At 41.3% G+C, this 14,920-nt stretch overlaps 1 protein-coding gene across 9 annotated transcripts in view; it reads left to right on the top strand.

The window, feature by feature from the left end:
- LOC118223393 (protocadherin alpha-C2-like) overlaps positions 1 to 14,920 on the top strand; it is a 114,003-nt gene that overhangs the window by 21,419 nt on the left and 77,664 nt on the right. The window contains exon 1 of one of the 9 annotated variants that reach the window (XM_035409888.1): positions 788 to 3,301. The exons of 5 other annotated variants lie outside the window; for them this stretch is intronic. In XM_035409888.1, coding sequence (XP_035265779.1) covers positions 923 to 3,301 — 2,379 coding nt within the window. In that variant the 5' untranslated portion in view covers positions 788 to 922. Of the gene's footprint in view, positions 1 to 787; positions 3,302 to 4,600; positions 7,136 to 8,470; positions 10,982 to 11,649; positions 14,173 to 14,920 lie in introns of those variants that run through there. 3 more of the 9 variants (XM_035409891.1, XM_035409886.1, XM_035409893.1) reach the window with 3 other exon arrangements.

Below are 14,920 nucleotides of genomic sequence, written 5' to 3'. Positions count from 1 at the left end.
AACCCATTAATTTTATCTCATGTGGGAACTATTTATTAGGTCATTGACATGTGCTTCTTTGGTATCACTGTAGCATCTTTATTATTCCCATTTTAAGTTGGAGTATTCCTTCCTTAGTTTTATAACTTTTCGGTGATCGGTTAGTTTCTACCAATTTAGGATATCCGATGTCTTAACATTTGAATTGTAGTGTCTCTACACGCTTGGCTAATTGCCGGTAAATAATTCCCTTTTTTATTTTAAATTCAGTCAATTAAGCTTAATTGTTATTGATGCAGTGGATTTTACAAATAATTTGCCGCAAGATGCACCACATTAGCCTGTATGTATTGGACCAAAATACCGCAGTCCAATATCTCTCTCAAGTACTTTGTTTCATTGCCTTTCGGCTGACGTCAGCCTGTCTCAATCTCGGTCAATTTGTTCACTGTGCGTAGTATTAAGAACGAGTAAATCGGCAGCAGTGGCTTGTGAAGCAATTAACCACTTCAGAAAGGCTGTTTTGTCTCTTATTTCACTATTTGTGTTTTCTGATGGGTCAGCTTTTGTTTTTCATTCAATATGAATTTGCGCAATGAATAATCGCGCGTTTATATTTTTGTTAGAAACTTTGGTACGTCATATTTGTATAAATACTTATTTATTTAACAGAACGCCGTAAGTTCTATGATTCGTCCACATGGTGTCTCTGTTTAACCACAAAGTGAAAAATAATTTATGGTGACTCTGGGCTCCTCCTTGTTTGAAAGGAAGAGGGGCTGACACCAGGCTTTGTGACAGATTCGCACGACGTGAAAATTTGTTCGGAGGCCTTTAGATTCCCTCATTTTACTGCGGAGTAAATTTGGATATTTCTGTGTGCGTAATTTTGGATTGGAAAACGCCTCGTTTTATATATGCTGGCGCCAGAACGGACGGAACAATGTATTTTTTGGACATACATGGATCTATGTCTACGTATCGACTGGTCCTGCTGCTGTTCTGTGGTTGGGAGGCTGCTTATGGGCAGCTCTCCTATTCCGTTTCAGAGGAGGTAAATCCAGGGACCTTTGTGGGAAACATCGCCAAGGATTTAAATCTGAATGTACAGGAACTTGAATCACGTGCATTTCAGGCGGTCGCTGGTTCCCAGAAGAAATATTTCGAGGTGAATTTAAAGACGGGGATTTTGTATGTGAATGAAAGAATTGACAGAGAGGAGCTTTGTCCGAACGCCCTCAAATGCGTAGTTGGTGTCGAAGCTGTTATTAATAATCCTTTGAAAGTTTACCGTGTGGACGTTAATATTATGGACGTTAATGATAATTCTCCATCTTTTCGAGCAACATCACAAACTGTGAATATTGCAGAAAACACTCTACCTGGAGTGCGATTCCCTTTGCCCAGGGCGTACGATGCGGATGTAGGGAAAAATTCTGTAAACACGTATAAACTGAGTCCGAGTGAATACTTTTCCCTGGCTTTGCACAAAGGGGACACTGTATCTGCTGAGTTGGTGCTGCAGAAAGCTTTAGACCGAGAGAAACAGTCCGTGATCCACCTCATACTAACTGCTTTGGACGGAGGAAATCCACCGAGATCTGGGACCATGCAGGTTATTGTAAATGTCTTAGACGTTAATGATAACCCTCCAGTTTTCAACAGTTCTTTGTATAAAGTTAGTATCTTTGAAAATGTACCGCCAGGAACATCAATAATAACTCTGATTGCAAGGGATTTAGACGCAGGTGCAAACGGTGAAATTGTTTATTCATTCAGTAAGCTTGAGCAAGACAATATCCCAGATATATTTTCAATTGATCCCCAGACCGGAACAGTGAGAGTTAATGGAATCATTGATTTCGAAGAAAATAATGCTTTCGAAATCCACGTCCAAGCTGATGACAGAGCGCAGTCTCCCTTGTCCGCTCATTCTAAATTGCTGATTGAAGTGGTGGATGTTAACGATAATGCTCCTCAAATAACCGTGACTTCTCTCTTAAATGACGTGAAAGAAGATACAAAGATAGGCACTGCCATAGGACTTGTTTCAGTTATTGATCGAGATGATGGTAAAAATGGACACGTGAATTGTTACCTCTCTAATGAGCTTCCGTTTAAACTGCAAACAAACTATAAGAATTATTACTCTTTGGTAGTTGACGGCGCACTGGACAGAGAGAGAATTTCTCAATATAATGTCACAATAACAGCTACTGATGAGGGGACTCCGCCTCTCTCCAGCACCAGCATTGTTATTGTTCACGTTTCTGACGTAAACGACAACGCACCTCAATTTGCGGAGGCCTCGATTAACGTTTATGTGAAAGAAAACAGCCCAGTGGGTTCTGTCATTTACACGGTGTCTGCATATGATCCAGATTTAAACGAAAATGCAAAGATTTCGTATTCTTTATTGGGGACATCGGGCAAAGACGCGCATTCATCATCAGCTATAAACATCAACTCTGTCAGTGGGGAAATACACAACCTTCAAAGTTTTAACTACGAGGAAGTGAAAACATTTCAGTTTCAGGTCCAGGCCACGGACTCTGGTGTTCCTCCACTAAGCAGCAACGTGACTGTGAACGTTTTTATTCTGGATGAGAATGACAACAGTCCTGCTGTTCTTCCGCCCTATTCTGACCAGGGCTCCGTTAACACTGAGAACATTCCCTATTCTGCTGAAGCGGGATACTTTGTGGCCAAGATCAGGGCTGTAGACGCAGACTCTGGTTACAATGCGCTGCTTTCTTATCAAATCACGGAACCCAAGGGAAGCAGTCTCTTCCGAATCGGAAGCAGCACCGGGGAAATAAGGACAAAGAGGCGAATGAGTGACAATGACTTGAAGACTCATCCATTGGTGATTTTGATTTCTGACAACGGTGAACCTTCCCTCTCAGCGACTGTGTCTATTGATGTTGTGGTTGTTGAAAGTGCAGGTGAAATACAAACATCCTTTAGACAGTTACCTGCTAAGGAGGAGAGTTTTTCGGATTTAAATCTGTATTTGCTGATCGCCATTGTATCGGTGTCAGTTATTTTTTTACTGAGCCTCATTAGTTTAATAGCTGTAAAATGTCACAGGACGGACGGCGGCCTGAGCAGATACAGCCCCCCAGTTATCACCACACACCCTGATGGGAGCTGGTCTTACTCCAAATCTACGCAGCAGTATGACGTGTGTTTTAGCTCAGACACACTGAAGAGTGACGTTGTGGTTTTTCCAGCGCCGTGTCCACCAATAGATGCCGAACTGATCAGTATTAATGGAGCGGACACATTTAAACGGAACCAAACACTTCCCAACAGCGAGAAGGTAGGAACGATTTTGATCATTTTTTGTATTTCCCAGGCAAGTTCACTGGGATATTTATGTCCTATGTTATTAGTCGTGGCAGCAAGAAGGGTTTGCTACGCTAGTAAATTGGATAAATGGGATTTTAATGGAAGGAATTATGACTAATACGATTTGTTAATATTAGTTGTGTGTACCTATGTGTCTGCGTGTCAGTGAAACATTCTGGAGGTTATTAGGACATAAAGAACTACGCAGGCTATTCTACCCGAAGAGCAATGCTGGTTCATCAATTGTGCTTCAGAGGTCTATTGACTGGACACTGAATTGTATTATATACGCGTTCTGAATACCTTTTATAACTCAAGACACTAGAAACGTGATTTATTTTTGGCTGAAGCTTTATGACGCAATCACTGATGTACAGGCGCAGAGCAACACGTTTGGAGCGATGCATGCCTTGTCATGACACCTCTTTTCGAACCGCTAGGCACAAAATCGGTTATGCTTCTTTTAGTCTGCTGGTGCCTTTCCGCTATATCATAATGTTGATCCTCTAATACATACAACCTTATCAGGCAGAGTGATAGTACCCTAGTCTCCACCAGGTCATGAAATCTTACAAACATGAGTTACATGTTATATGAAAGAATTAGTTTCTCTCGAAGTTCCACTTCTCTTCAAGTTGTTGATGTTTCATTGCGGCTCTGTTTAGTGCATTTTTTCTTTTCACCTGCAATTTCATTGACCCTCCGACTGCGACGTCATGCCCCGTTCAGCACCACTCATTCTGAGTGTAACGTTTTTAACAGTCCTTAGCCTGCTGAGAGAGCATGCTTATATCGTGAACAAAAAGTTCTTAAATGATGGCACTCCAGCGTTATCCTCGTTGCAGTTTTATGTTTTGAATCAATGCATGTATTAAATTCACAGTGGACTTTGCATTTTGTTCAGAGGCATTCTGATGGAAGGTTATTTGTTTCATATAACGACACCACGTGAATGCGCATAGAATTCATTTTGTAGAATTCCGAGAAAACAATCTTTTCCCCACATTCAGTCAAACTTTTTATGTTCTATTCCATGTCTAGCCACTCGCCTTTACAATCCGAAGTGCTCTTGGATGCGTTTTAGCGCTGATTAATCATTTTCAGCAAAATGGAATATACGAATTGATTTATTTGAGAAATGCTTGTGTGTAAAGTATTTTACTGCGAGGCGCATTTAATGTCCCCGTATCACCCACACGGGGTCTCTGTTGCCCATGAAGTAAAATATCTACCGAGTCTCTGAGCTCCTCCTCGCTTTGGAAAGGGAGGCGTTTACACTGGGCTTTGTTACACGGAGTCACAGGACGCGAGTATTGTATCGGAAGCCAGAGTCTTTGCTCGTTTATTGTTGTTTGAGTCTAGATATTGAGTAGTTTTGGAATGACAAACACCTTATTGGATCTATGGTGGTGCAAGGGTTGACGAAAGAATGAATTTTTCCGTCGGAAAAGAGCTTGTGATGACGTTTTGCCTGGCCCTGCTACTCTTGTGTGGTTGGGAAGCGGTGTCTGCACAGCTCTCTTATTCCGTTTCAGAGGAGGTAAACCCGGGGACTTTTGTGGGAAACATCGCCAAGGATTTAAATCTGGATATACAGGAACTGAGGTCGCGTGCCTTTCAGATTGTTACCGGCTCCAAGAAATATTTCGAGGTGAATTTAAAAACAGGAATATTATATGTGAATGACAGAATTGACAGAGAGGAGCTTTGTCCGAACGAACCAAAATGTGTTGTTAATGTCGAAGCTGTTATTAATAATCCTCTGAGACTTAATCGTGTGGAAATAAATATTGTGGATGTCAATGATAATTCTCCATCTTTTCGTGCAACATCACAAACTGTGAATATTGCAGAAAGCACTCTACCCGGAGTGCGATTTCCTTTACTTGGGGCGTATGATGCGGATGTAGGGAAAAATTCTGTAAACACGTACAAGCTGAGTCCGAACGAACACTTCTCTCTGGCCTTGCACAAAGGGGAGAGTGTATCTGCTGAGTTAGTACTGCAGAAAGCTTTAGACCGAGAGAAACAGTCAGTGATTCAGCTCTTTCTGACTGCTGTGGACGGAGGAAATCCGTCGAAAACTGGATCCTCAGAGGTCATAATTAATGTTATGGATAACAACGACAACACTCCCGTTTTCAGCAGCCTACTATATAAAGCTCGTGTATTCGAAAATGCACCTCGGGGGACATCTGTAATAACTCTGAATGCTACCGATTTGGATGAAGGCACCAACAGTGAAATCGTGTACTCATTCAGCAAACACGAGCAAGACAATGTTTTAGACATTTTTCATATAGACCCCAATACTGGGGAAATCACAGTAACGGGAACTATTGATTTCGAACAAAATAATGCTTTTGAAATTCGTGCTCAAGCGAATGACAAAGGGCAGCCCCCAATGGCTGCGCACTGTAAGGTGCTGGTTGAAGTTGTGGACGTTAACGATAATGCTCCCAAAATTACAGTGACGTCACTATTAGACACTGTTAAAGAAGACGCCAAGGTAGGCACCGCTATAGCTCTTGTTTCAGTGGTTGATAATGATGGTGGTAAAAACGGAGTAGTGAATTGTTACACCTCTCCCGAGCTTCCGTTTAAACTACAAACGAATTATAAGAACTATTACTCTTTAGTGGTTGACGGATTGTTAGACAGAGAGGTCGCTTCTCAGTACAATGTCACCATCATAGCTAAAGATGAAGGGACTCCGCCTCTTACTAGCAGCAGTATTGTTACTGTACATGTTTCTGATATTAACGATAACGATCCACACTTTCCGGAGCCCGTCATTAATATTTATTTGAAAGAAAATGGTCCAGTGGGTTCGGTAATCTACAGTGCATCTGCGTTTGATCCAGATTTAAACGAAAATGCAAAGGTTTCATATGCCTTGCTGGAGACTTCGGCAAAAGGCGTGTCCCCGTCATCCATTATCAACGTGAACCCTGTGACTGGGGATATATACAGCCTGCAGTCTTTCAACTATGAAGAAGTAAAAACCTTCCAGTTTAAGCTTCAGGCTACGGACTCTGGTGTTCCTCCTCTAAACAGTAACGTGCCTGTGAACGTTTTTATCCTGGATGAGAATGACAACAGTCCGGCAGTTCTTCCGCCCTATTCTGACCAGGGCTCTGTAAAAGCCGAGAGCATTCCATATTCTGCGGACTCGGGTTACCTTGTGGCCAAGATCCGGGCTGTAGACGCAGATTCTGGTTACAATGCGCTGCTTTCTTATCGCATCTCTGAACCCAAGGGAAGTAGTCTCTTCCGAATTGGATCCAGCACCGGGGAAATAAGGACTAAGAGGCGAATGAGTGACAATGACTTGAAGACTCATCCATTGGTGATTTTGATTTCTGACCACGGAGAACCGTCCCTCTCAGCGACCGTGTCTGTTGATGTTGTGGTTGTTGAAAGTGCAGATGAAATGCAGACATCATTCAGACAACCGTCGAAAAAGGAAGACGGATTTTCGGATTTAAATCTGTATTTGCTCATTGCCATTGTATCAGTGTCAGTTATTTTTTTGCTGAGCCTCATTAGTTTAATAGCTGTAAAATGCCACAGGACGGACGGTGGTTTGAGCAAGTACAGTGCCCCAGTGATCACCACACACCCTGACGGGAGCTGGTCTTACTCCAAATCTACTCAGCAGTATGACGTGTGTTTTAGCTCAGACACACTGAAGAGTGACGTTGTGGTTTTCCCCGCACCATATCCGCCTGCGGATGCGGAGCTGATCAGCATCAATGGAGCAGACACATTTAAAAGGAACCAAACTCTCCCCAACAGTCAGAAGGTAAATATGGCACATTTAAATATAACATTTCCCAAATTGACTACTTACATGCTTGGCCTCAGGCTATACATATATTTATTTTTTCTTAATGTTATATGTTCCCTCACCTGATGCCCTTACGAAAACATCGCATGTGAATTTTGTCTTTAATAACTGTTACATAGTGATTATTTTCAAGTGTGAAAATCACAATTTCACGTCAATGTCATTTTAAATAATGCTCATGTAAAAAGAAAATGTGTGGCCGACAACGAGAAAACGAAACATGTGACATGAAATCACATGTGAAATTAGAATCTTCACATGGGAATTCCGCATTTTCACTTGACCCACATTTGGAAATGTGAATTAGCCTATATTTCACATGTGAAATCAAGATACGTGGATTGAAATAATTAGCTTAGATTACCCTTTTCTGCTTTTGCTTTATGAGTGGGATTATTTTATAGTTAGCATGTGTACCATTCACTTGGGTGTTCACAAGTGATTTTCTCGTGATATTTCCGTAAGGAATATTTTAGCACATAGGTCAGCGAACAGTTAGAATTAGTACCTAGCCCATCCAAAACATTCGTGCGTAATTACGCACGAAACCTGGGAAAAGTGGACTGAATTTCAGTTCCACGAGTACTACAGTCAGTTACATCTGATTAATTATTTTTTCGATATTATTTACCTTTGAAACAACTTTTTAAATCAAACATTTAGTTTGGCCAGCTGTTTGAGTTGACACGACTAACCATTTTTAAACAGTATCTACTCTTCTTTGTCGAAAACACTGTCCGTATCACTGTCAACAGCATTATTTAGCATCACTATTCGGGTGAACTTACCTATCAATGTTGTGCTCAGGAAGGTTTAGCACTGTCACCACATAACCCCTCAGCCATGATCCAAAAAATAAATTATATCTTACTTAAATACAGTTCTGTTTACCACGCTTTGCATAATATGACGCACACATTTTAATATTTTCTATTATCATTTCATAACTGAAATATTATTATTCAAATGTGTGCAATAACTGATTTTTCATGTTTATCCAAATGTCTGTTGAACCACAAAAATAAATTATTTCGCATTCCAATGTATTCTGTTAAGGTAATTCTTATGTTTTTATTTTCTGTGCATTTATAAAATTAAATGTCGTTTTAAGTTGTACTATTAGGTCCAATTTCAAATGCGACTCGGCAGGTAAACTGTAATAGACCACATTGTACTGATGGTGGTGGCAATATACACAGGGTGTCGCTGTAGACTAAGAAGATTTAAACTAGAGGCGATGCGTTTCAGCCACACCTCTGTATAAACAAGCAGAGCATAGACATCTTTGTCACTGAGAAGCAGGATGTTCATTCGACCCCGTTTACTGTCTCTACGTGGATTTGTCTAATGCTCCAGATAGACACCGTGTTACGGATGTGATATTTATTTATATACTAAGAACTAAAGAACTATGCAAATATGTTACAGTACTGCGGAAGAACTGTTGGGCTATGGTTTCTGTTTCTTTCGACACTCTCTGTTTGCGGTACCGCTTTTGGACAGATAATTTACTCGGTATCCGAAGAGGTGAAGGAGGGGACGTTTGTCGGAAATTTAGCCAAGGATCTGAACCTTAATGTGGATGATTTGGAATCGCGTATGTTAAGGATTGTCACAGGAACCAAGAAGAAGTATTTTGAGGTAAATTTAAAGACTGGGATTTTCTTTGTTAATGAAAGAGTCGATAGGGAGGAGCTTTGTCCTAGCATTGTGGCTTGTTTCCTAAACGTGGAGGCCGTTATTGATGGGCCTTTGTCTATCTATCGTATTCAGATCAATATCGTAGATATTAATGATCATTCGCCGGTCTTCTCGTTAAAAACTCAGTGTATAAATATCTCCGAGTCCACTCTACCGGGAGCTAGGTTTATTTTACCGAGTGCTGATGATGAGGACGTGGGTAGTAACTCTGTAAAGACCTACAGACTTAGTCAAAATGAACACTTTTCGCTGGATGTACAGAGCGGTGGAGAGCAGAGTGTGTCTGCGGAGTTAGTGCTGCAGAAAGCTTTAGACCGAGAGAAGCAGTCTGTGATTCAGCTCCTACTGACTGCTGTGGACGGAGGAAAACCTCCACGATCCGGCACTTTGCAGATACTGGTGAATGTGCTAGACGTCAATGATAACGTCCCGACATTTAGTAGCCCAGTTGTTAAAACAACTGTATTTGAAAATCTGCCACTTGGAACAACAATCATAAAATTAAATGCATCTGACATGGATGAAGGAGTTAACAGCGACATCGTATACTCCTTCAGCAACTATAGGCTGAAAGATGTAAATAATGTTTTTGCTATCGACCAAAAGAGTGGCGTCATAACAGTTAAAGGGGATATTAACTACGAGGAAAAAAGTGTATATGAGATACGCGTTCAAGCTCAGGATTCCGGGCCTTCGCCTCTGGTGTCTCACTGCAAAGTGTTGATTGAAGTAATAGATATTAACGACAATGCTCCAGAAATATCAGTAACATCTGTATCGGTTACTGTCAAAGAAGATGAAAAAATTGGCACTGTGATATCTATGGTAGAGGTTTTAGACCCTGACAGTGGTGCAAATGGAAATGTACAGTGTGCAGTTTCTGATGACGTACCGTTCAAATTGCGGATGAACTACAAGAACTATTATTCATTAGTGGTTGGTGGACCGCTGGACAGGGAGCGTGCCTCTGTATACAATGTCACAATTATTGCTACAGATGAAGGGACTCCGCCTCTCTCTAGTTCAAGTGTTATTATTGTACACGTTTCTGATGTGAACGACAACGCGCCGCAATTTTTAGAGCCTGTGATTTACCTGTATGTGAAAGAGAACAGTCAAGTGGGGTCTGTAATTTACACGGCATCTGCCTATGATCCGGATTTAAATGAAAATTCCAAACTTTCGTATTCCTTATTGAAGAGCAACTTAATAGGCACATCCAAGTCAGCAGCTATCGACGTTAACTCTATCACTGGACAAATATACAGCCTGCAGTCTTTTAACTACGAAGAAGTGAAAACTTTCCAATTTCAAATTCTAGCCACGGACTACGGTGTTCCTTCACTTAGCAGCAACGTGACGGTGAACGTTTTTATCCTGGATGAGAATGACAACAGCCCTGTGGTTCTCCCGCCCTATTCTGACCAGGCCTCCGTTAATACTGAGAACATTCCCTATTCTGCTGAAGCGGGATACTTTGTGGCCAAGATCAGGGCTGTAGACGCAGACTCTGGTTACAATGCGCTGCTTTCTTATCACATCACGGAACCCAAGGGAAGCAGTCTCTTCCGAATCGGAAGCAGCACCGGGGAAATAAGGACTAAGAGGCGAATGAGTGACAATGACTTGAAGACTCACCCGTTGCTGATTGTGATTTCTGACCACGGAGAACCTTCCCTCTCAGCCACTGTGTCTATTGATATTGTGGTTGTTGAAAGTGCAGGTGAAATACAGACATCATTCAGAAACCTACCCGCTAAAGATGAGAGTTTATCGGATTTAAATCTGTATTTGCTGATCGCCATCGTCTCGGTGTCCGTTATTTTTTTGCTCAGCCTCATTAGTTTAATAGCTGCAAAATGCCACGGGACGGACGGTGGTTTGAGCAAGTACAGCGCTCCAGTGATCACCACACACCCTGATGGGAGCTGGTCTTACTCCAAATCTACTCAGCAGTATGACGTGTGTTTTAGCTCAGACACACTGAAGAGTGACGTTGTGGTTTTCCCCGCACCGTATCCGCCTGCGGATGCTGAGCTAATCAGTATCAACGGAGCAGACACGTTTAAAAGGAACCAAACGCTCCCCAACAGCGAGAAGGTAAGATATACTACATCTTAAACGCAGTGATTTCGTATCTGTATACCTACATTTTATACTGAATTAGATATTAAACCTGTTTGGTAAATTTGGAAAAAAAAATATGGTCGACAGGGAAATAATTGTTTGCCATTTTTGGACGCGTCATTTTTTTCTTGATTTTCGCGGATTGTTTTTTTTTTTTTTTTTTTTTCTTTCATCCTAAAAGTACACCAGTGCTTCGTTTTTGGTTGGTTTTATTTGTGAGAGATCTTTGCCGCCATTTTCCTCTGTCATTAATATATGGCGGTATTGTCAGCAAGTACGTTTTTGTTGTGATTTTGATCTTAAATAAGAACTTACATATAATGTGTAATATTTTCAACAGGCGTTTATGTATTACATTCAAGCACATTTCCTTTCACCTAATATAAGGAACGTCACATTTTGCCCCACGTTCTGTTCCATTATTGTGTTTGTTTGTCATTTGATTTCTGGGCTGAATGTAAGTAATACAACGTAAGACTAACACTGGAAGTAGTAGTTGAAGTATTTAGGTCTGAAACATTTTTGCTTTAAATATGTATAACACGAGGTGTCGCTACAGACCACAAATAAGAAAAGAACGTCACGTGCTCCTCCTTTTGTAGGATAAAAAGAGAAACGGGCATACACCCTGTCCGCTTTGTCGGAGGCACTGGCAGAGATTGTGTGACGCGAATGTCTGTAGATTCGACCGTATTTGATTTCATGTGAACAATTTCTTCATGGATATTCTAAAGTGATATTTGTTGGAATACGCAGGGCTTCCGTCTTCAGTCAAAACTTATGTGATTATGGGCCTTTGGAAACAGCCAGGAAATGTTTGGATACAGCGTATCGCGCTTCTTTGTCTTCTGGGCTGCTCATCGGCACAGACTGTATATTCCGTTTCTGAGGAGGTCGACAAAGGTACGTTTGTTGGAAACATCGCTAAGGATATAAATATGGATGTAAGAGACCTGGAATCTCGAGGTCTTCAACTCGTATCGGGGTCTACTGGGAGATATTTCGACGTAAATTTGAAAACTGGTATTCTCTATGTCGATGAAAGAATTGACAGAGAGGCACTCTGCCAAAATGTGGTGAAGTGTTCTTTAAATATAGAGGCCATATTGAATCACCCCATGTATCTTCACCGCATTGAAGTAAATATTTTAGACATCAATGATAACACTCCATCCTTCCTTGAGAGAAGTAATTTTTTAAATATTACTGAGTTGGCAATTCCAGGCGAGAGATTTCATTTACCCATTGCTAATGATCCCGATGTGGGCAGTAACTCAGTAAAGACCTACAAGCTTAGTCCGAATGAACACTTCTCTCTGGATGTACAAAGTGGTGGGGAGCAGAGTGTATCGGCTGAGTTAGTGCTGCAGAAAGCTTTAGACCGAGAGAAACATCCCGTGATTAAGCTTCTACTGACTGCATTGGATGGAGGAAAGCCACCCAGATCCGGGACTTTACAGATCATTGTTAATGTAATCGATGTAAACGATAACGCGCCTGCATTTAGTAGCTCTCTCTATAAAGTTCGTGTTCCTGAGAATGTTCCTTATGGAACAACTATCGTCACTCTTAATGCTACAGACCCCGATGAAGGAGTAAACGGTAATGTTGTATATTCTTTAATAAGACGTGGCAGTTTGAATCACCTTGACGTTTTCGCAATCGATCCAAAAACGGGAGAAATCACCGCAAAGGGACCTTTGGATTTTGAGGAAAACTCTGCATATGAAATCCGTGCACAGGCACAGGACGGAGGGCAATCACCCAGAATTACTCACTGCAAAGTGTTAGTGGAAGTTGTTGATGTAAATGATAACCCCCCAGAAATAACAGTGACGTCACTAATGAGCCCAGTCAAAGAAGATTCTTCTCGAGGGACAGTGGTTGCTTTGATAACCGTTGCAGATAAAGATGGAGGAAAAAACGGACTTGTAAAGTGCACCCTGGTTGGTGTACTTCCTTTTAAACTTCAGTCTTCCTATAAGAACTCTTACTCGTTGGTTGTTGACGGGCCACTGGACAGAGAAAACGCTTCTCTTTACAATGTCACCGTCGCTGCTACAGATGAAGGGATTCCACCTCTCTCCAGCAGCAGCATTATTACTGTACATGTTTCTGATGTAAACGATAACGCGCCGCGCTTTCCCGAGTCCGTCATTAATGTTTATTTGAAAGAAAACAGCGCGATTGGCTCTGTAATTCACAGTGTATCTGCATTTGATCCGGATTTAAACGAAAATGCAAAAGTTTCCTATTCTTTATTGCAAAGTTCAGCTAAAAGTACGACCCCACTATCAACTGTCAGCGTGAACTCTGTGAGTGGAGACATATACATCATGCAGTCGTGTAACTACGAGGAAATAAAAACATTCCAGTTTCAAATTCAGGCCACAGACTCTGGTGTTCCCCCACAAAGCAGCAACGTGACTGTGAACGTTTTTATATTAGACGAGAATGACAACAGTCCAGCGGTTCTTCCACCCTATTCTGACCAGGGCTCCGTTAATACTGAGAACATTCCCTATTCTGCTGAAGCGGGATACTTTGTAGCCAAGATCAGGGCTGTGGACGCAGACTCTGGTTACAACGCGCTGCTTTCTTATCACATCACGGAACCAAAGGGAAGCAGTCTCTTCCGAATCAGTAGCAGCACCGGGGAAATAAGGACCAAAAGGCGAATGAGTGACAATGACTTGAAGACTCATCCATTGGTGATTTTGATTTCTGATCATGGGGAGCCATCTCTGTCAGCGTCTGTGTCTATAGATGTTGTGGTTGTTGAAAGCAGCGAAATACAAACATCATTTAGACAGCTGCCGAAAAAGGAAAAAGGTTTCTCTGATATAAATCTGTATTTGCTGATCGCCATCATCTCGATTTCAGTGATATTTTTGTTAAGCCTAATCAGTTTAATAGCTGTGAAGTGTCACAGGACAGACGGTGGTTCAAACAGGTACAGCGCGCCAGTAATCACCACACACCCTGACGGGAGCTGGTCGTACTCCAAATCTACTCAGCAGTATGACGTGTGTTTTAGCTCAGACACACTGAAGAGTGACGTTGTAGTTTTCCCTGCACAGTTTCCGTCTGCTGATGCGGAGCTGATCAGCATTAATGGAGCAGACTCTTTAAAACGGAACCAAACCCTTCCGAATACCACGAAGGTAAGATCTTTTCACTCTCGCACCAAGCCTGAATTCTCTTATTATTTGCCAACACAAGTTTTGCGTTTTTAAACAATATCTATAAGATGGTCTTCGAGTTATCGCGTGCATTTTAGGAAAAATGGGTTTGTATTAGTCTGCCATTAACGCGTCTGTCTGTCTGTCTGTCTATCTATGGAATGTCAGATGTGCATATGTATTGGCTTGCAACTGATAAAGTATATATAGGTTGTATGTGATGCTGTTTTGGTTTGGAGTTGACACATCTACTGCTTTCTCTGTAACACTTTCATTTTCCCCTTCAACATAAGGCTGACATAACACTCATAAACATGAAATAACAGCTGTCTCGAGATGGTGACAGATGATGACAGTTTATGTCAAATAACATAAAGCTGCGATTACTTTTATTGGAAAATGTTACAGTATGACAGCAACATGTGAGTCTATTTTAATTGAATTAATTGATTAACTTCTGGACACAATATGTGGCCCATTGACAGAAAACTACTTTGAAAAAAAAAATTTGTACTGTAAGGTTCATATGCATTAATAAATTTTGTTTAAAAAATCCAGTGACAAGCACATAGAAATTTACATTTAAACCAATGTTTACACACGTCAAACCCTTGTAATCAAAGCAATAGATGCTTAAATGGCAAGTTATTACAAATCAAACCAATATAATATAAGCAAACCAGGAAAATGAACTGATTTTTCTTTCTAAACGGCACAGTGCAACAGCATT

This window comes from Anguilla anguilla, chromosome 3, assembly GCF_013347855.1.
Source record: "Anguilla anguilla isolate fAngAng1 chromosome 3, fAngAng1.pri, whole genome shotgun sequence".
Classification (NCBI taxonomy): Eukaryota; Metazoa; Chordata; class Actinopteri; order Anguilliformes; family Anguillidae; genus Anguilla; species Anguilla anguilla.
The sequence above is the reverse complement of the archived record's forward strand: the minus strand, read 5'-3'. Positions and strand labels throughout refer to the sequence as shown.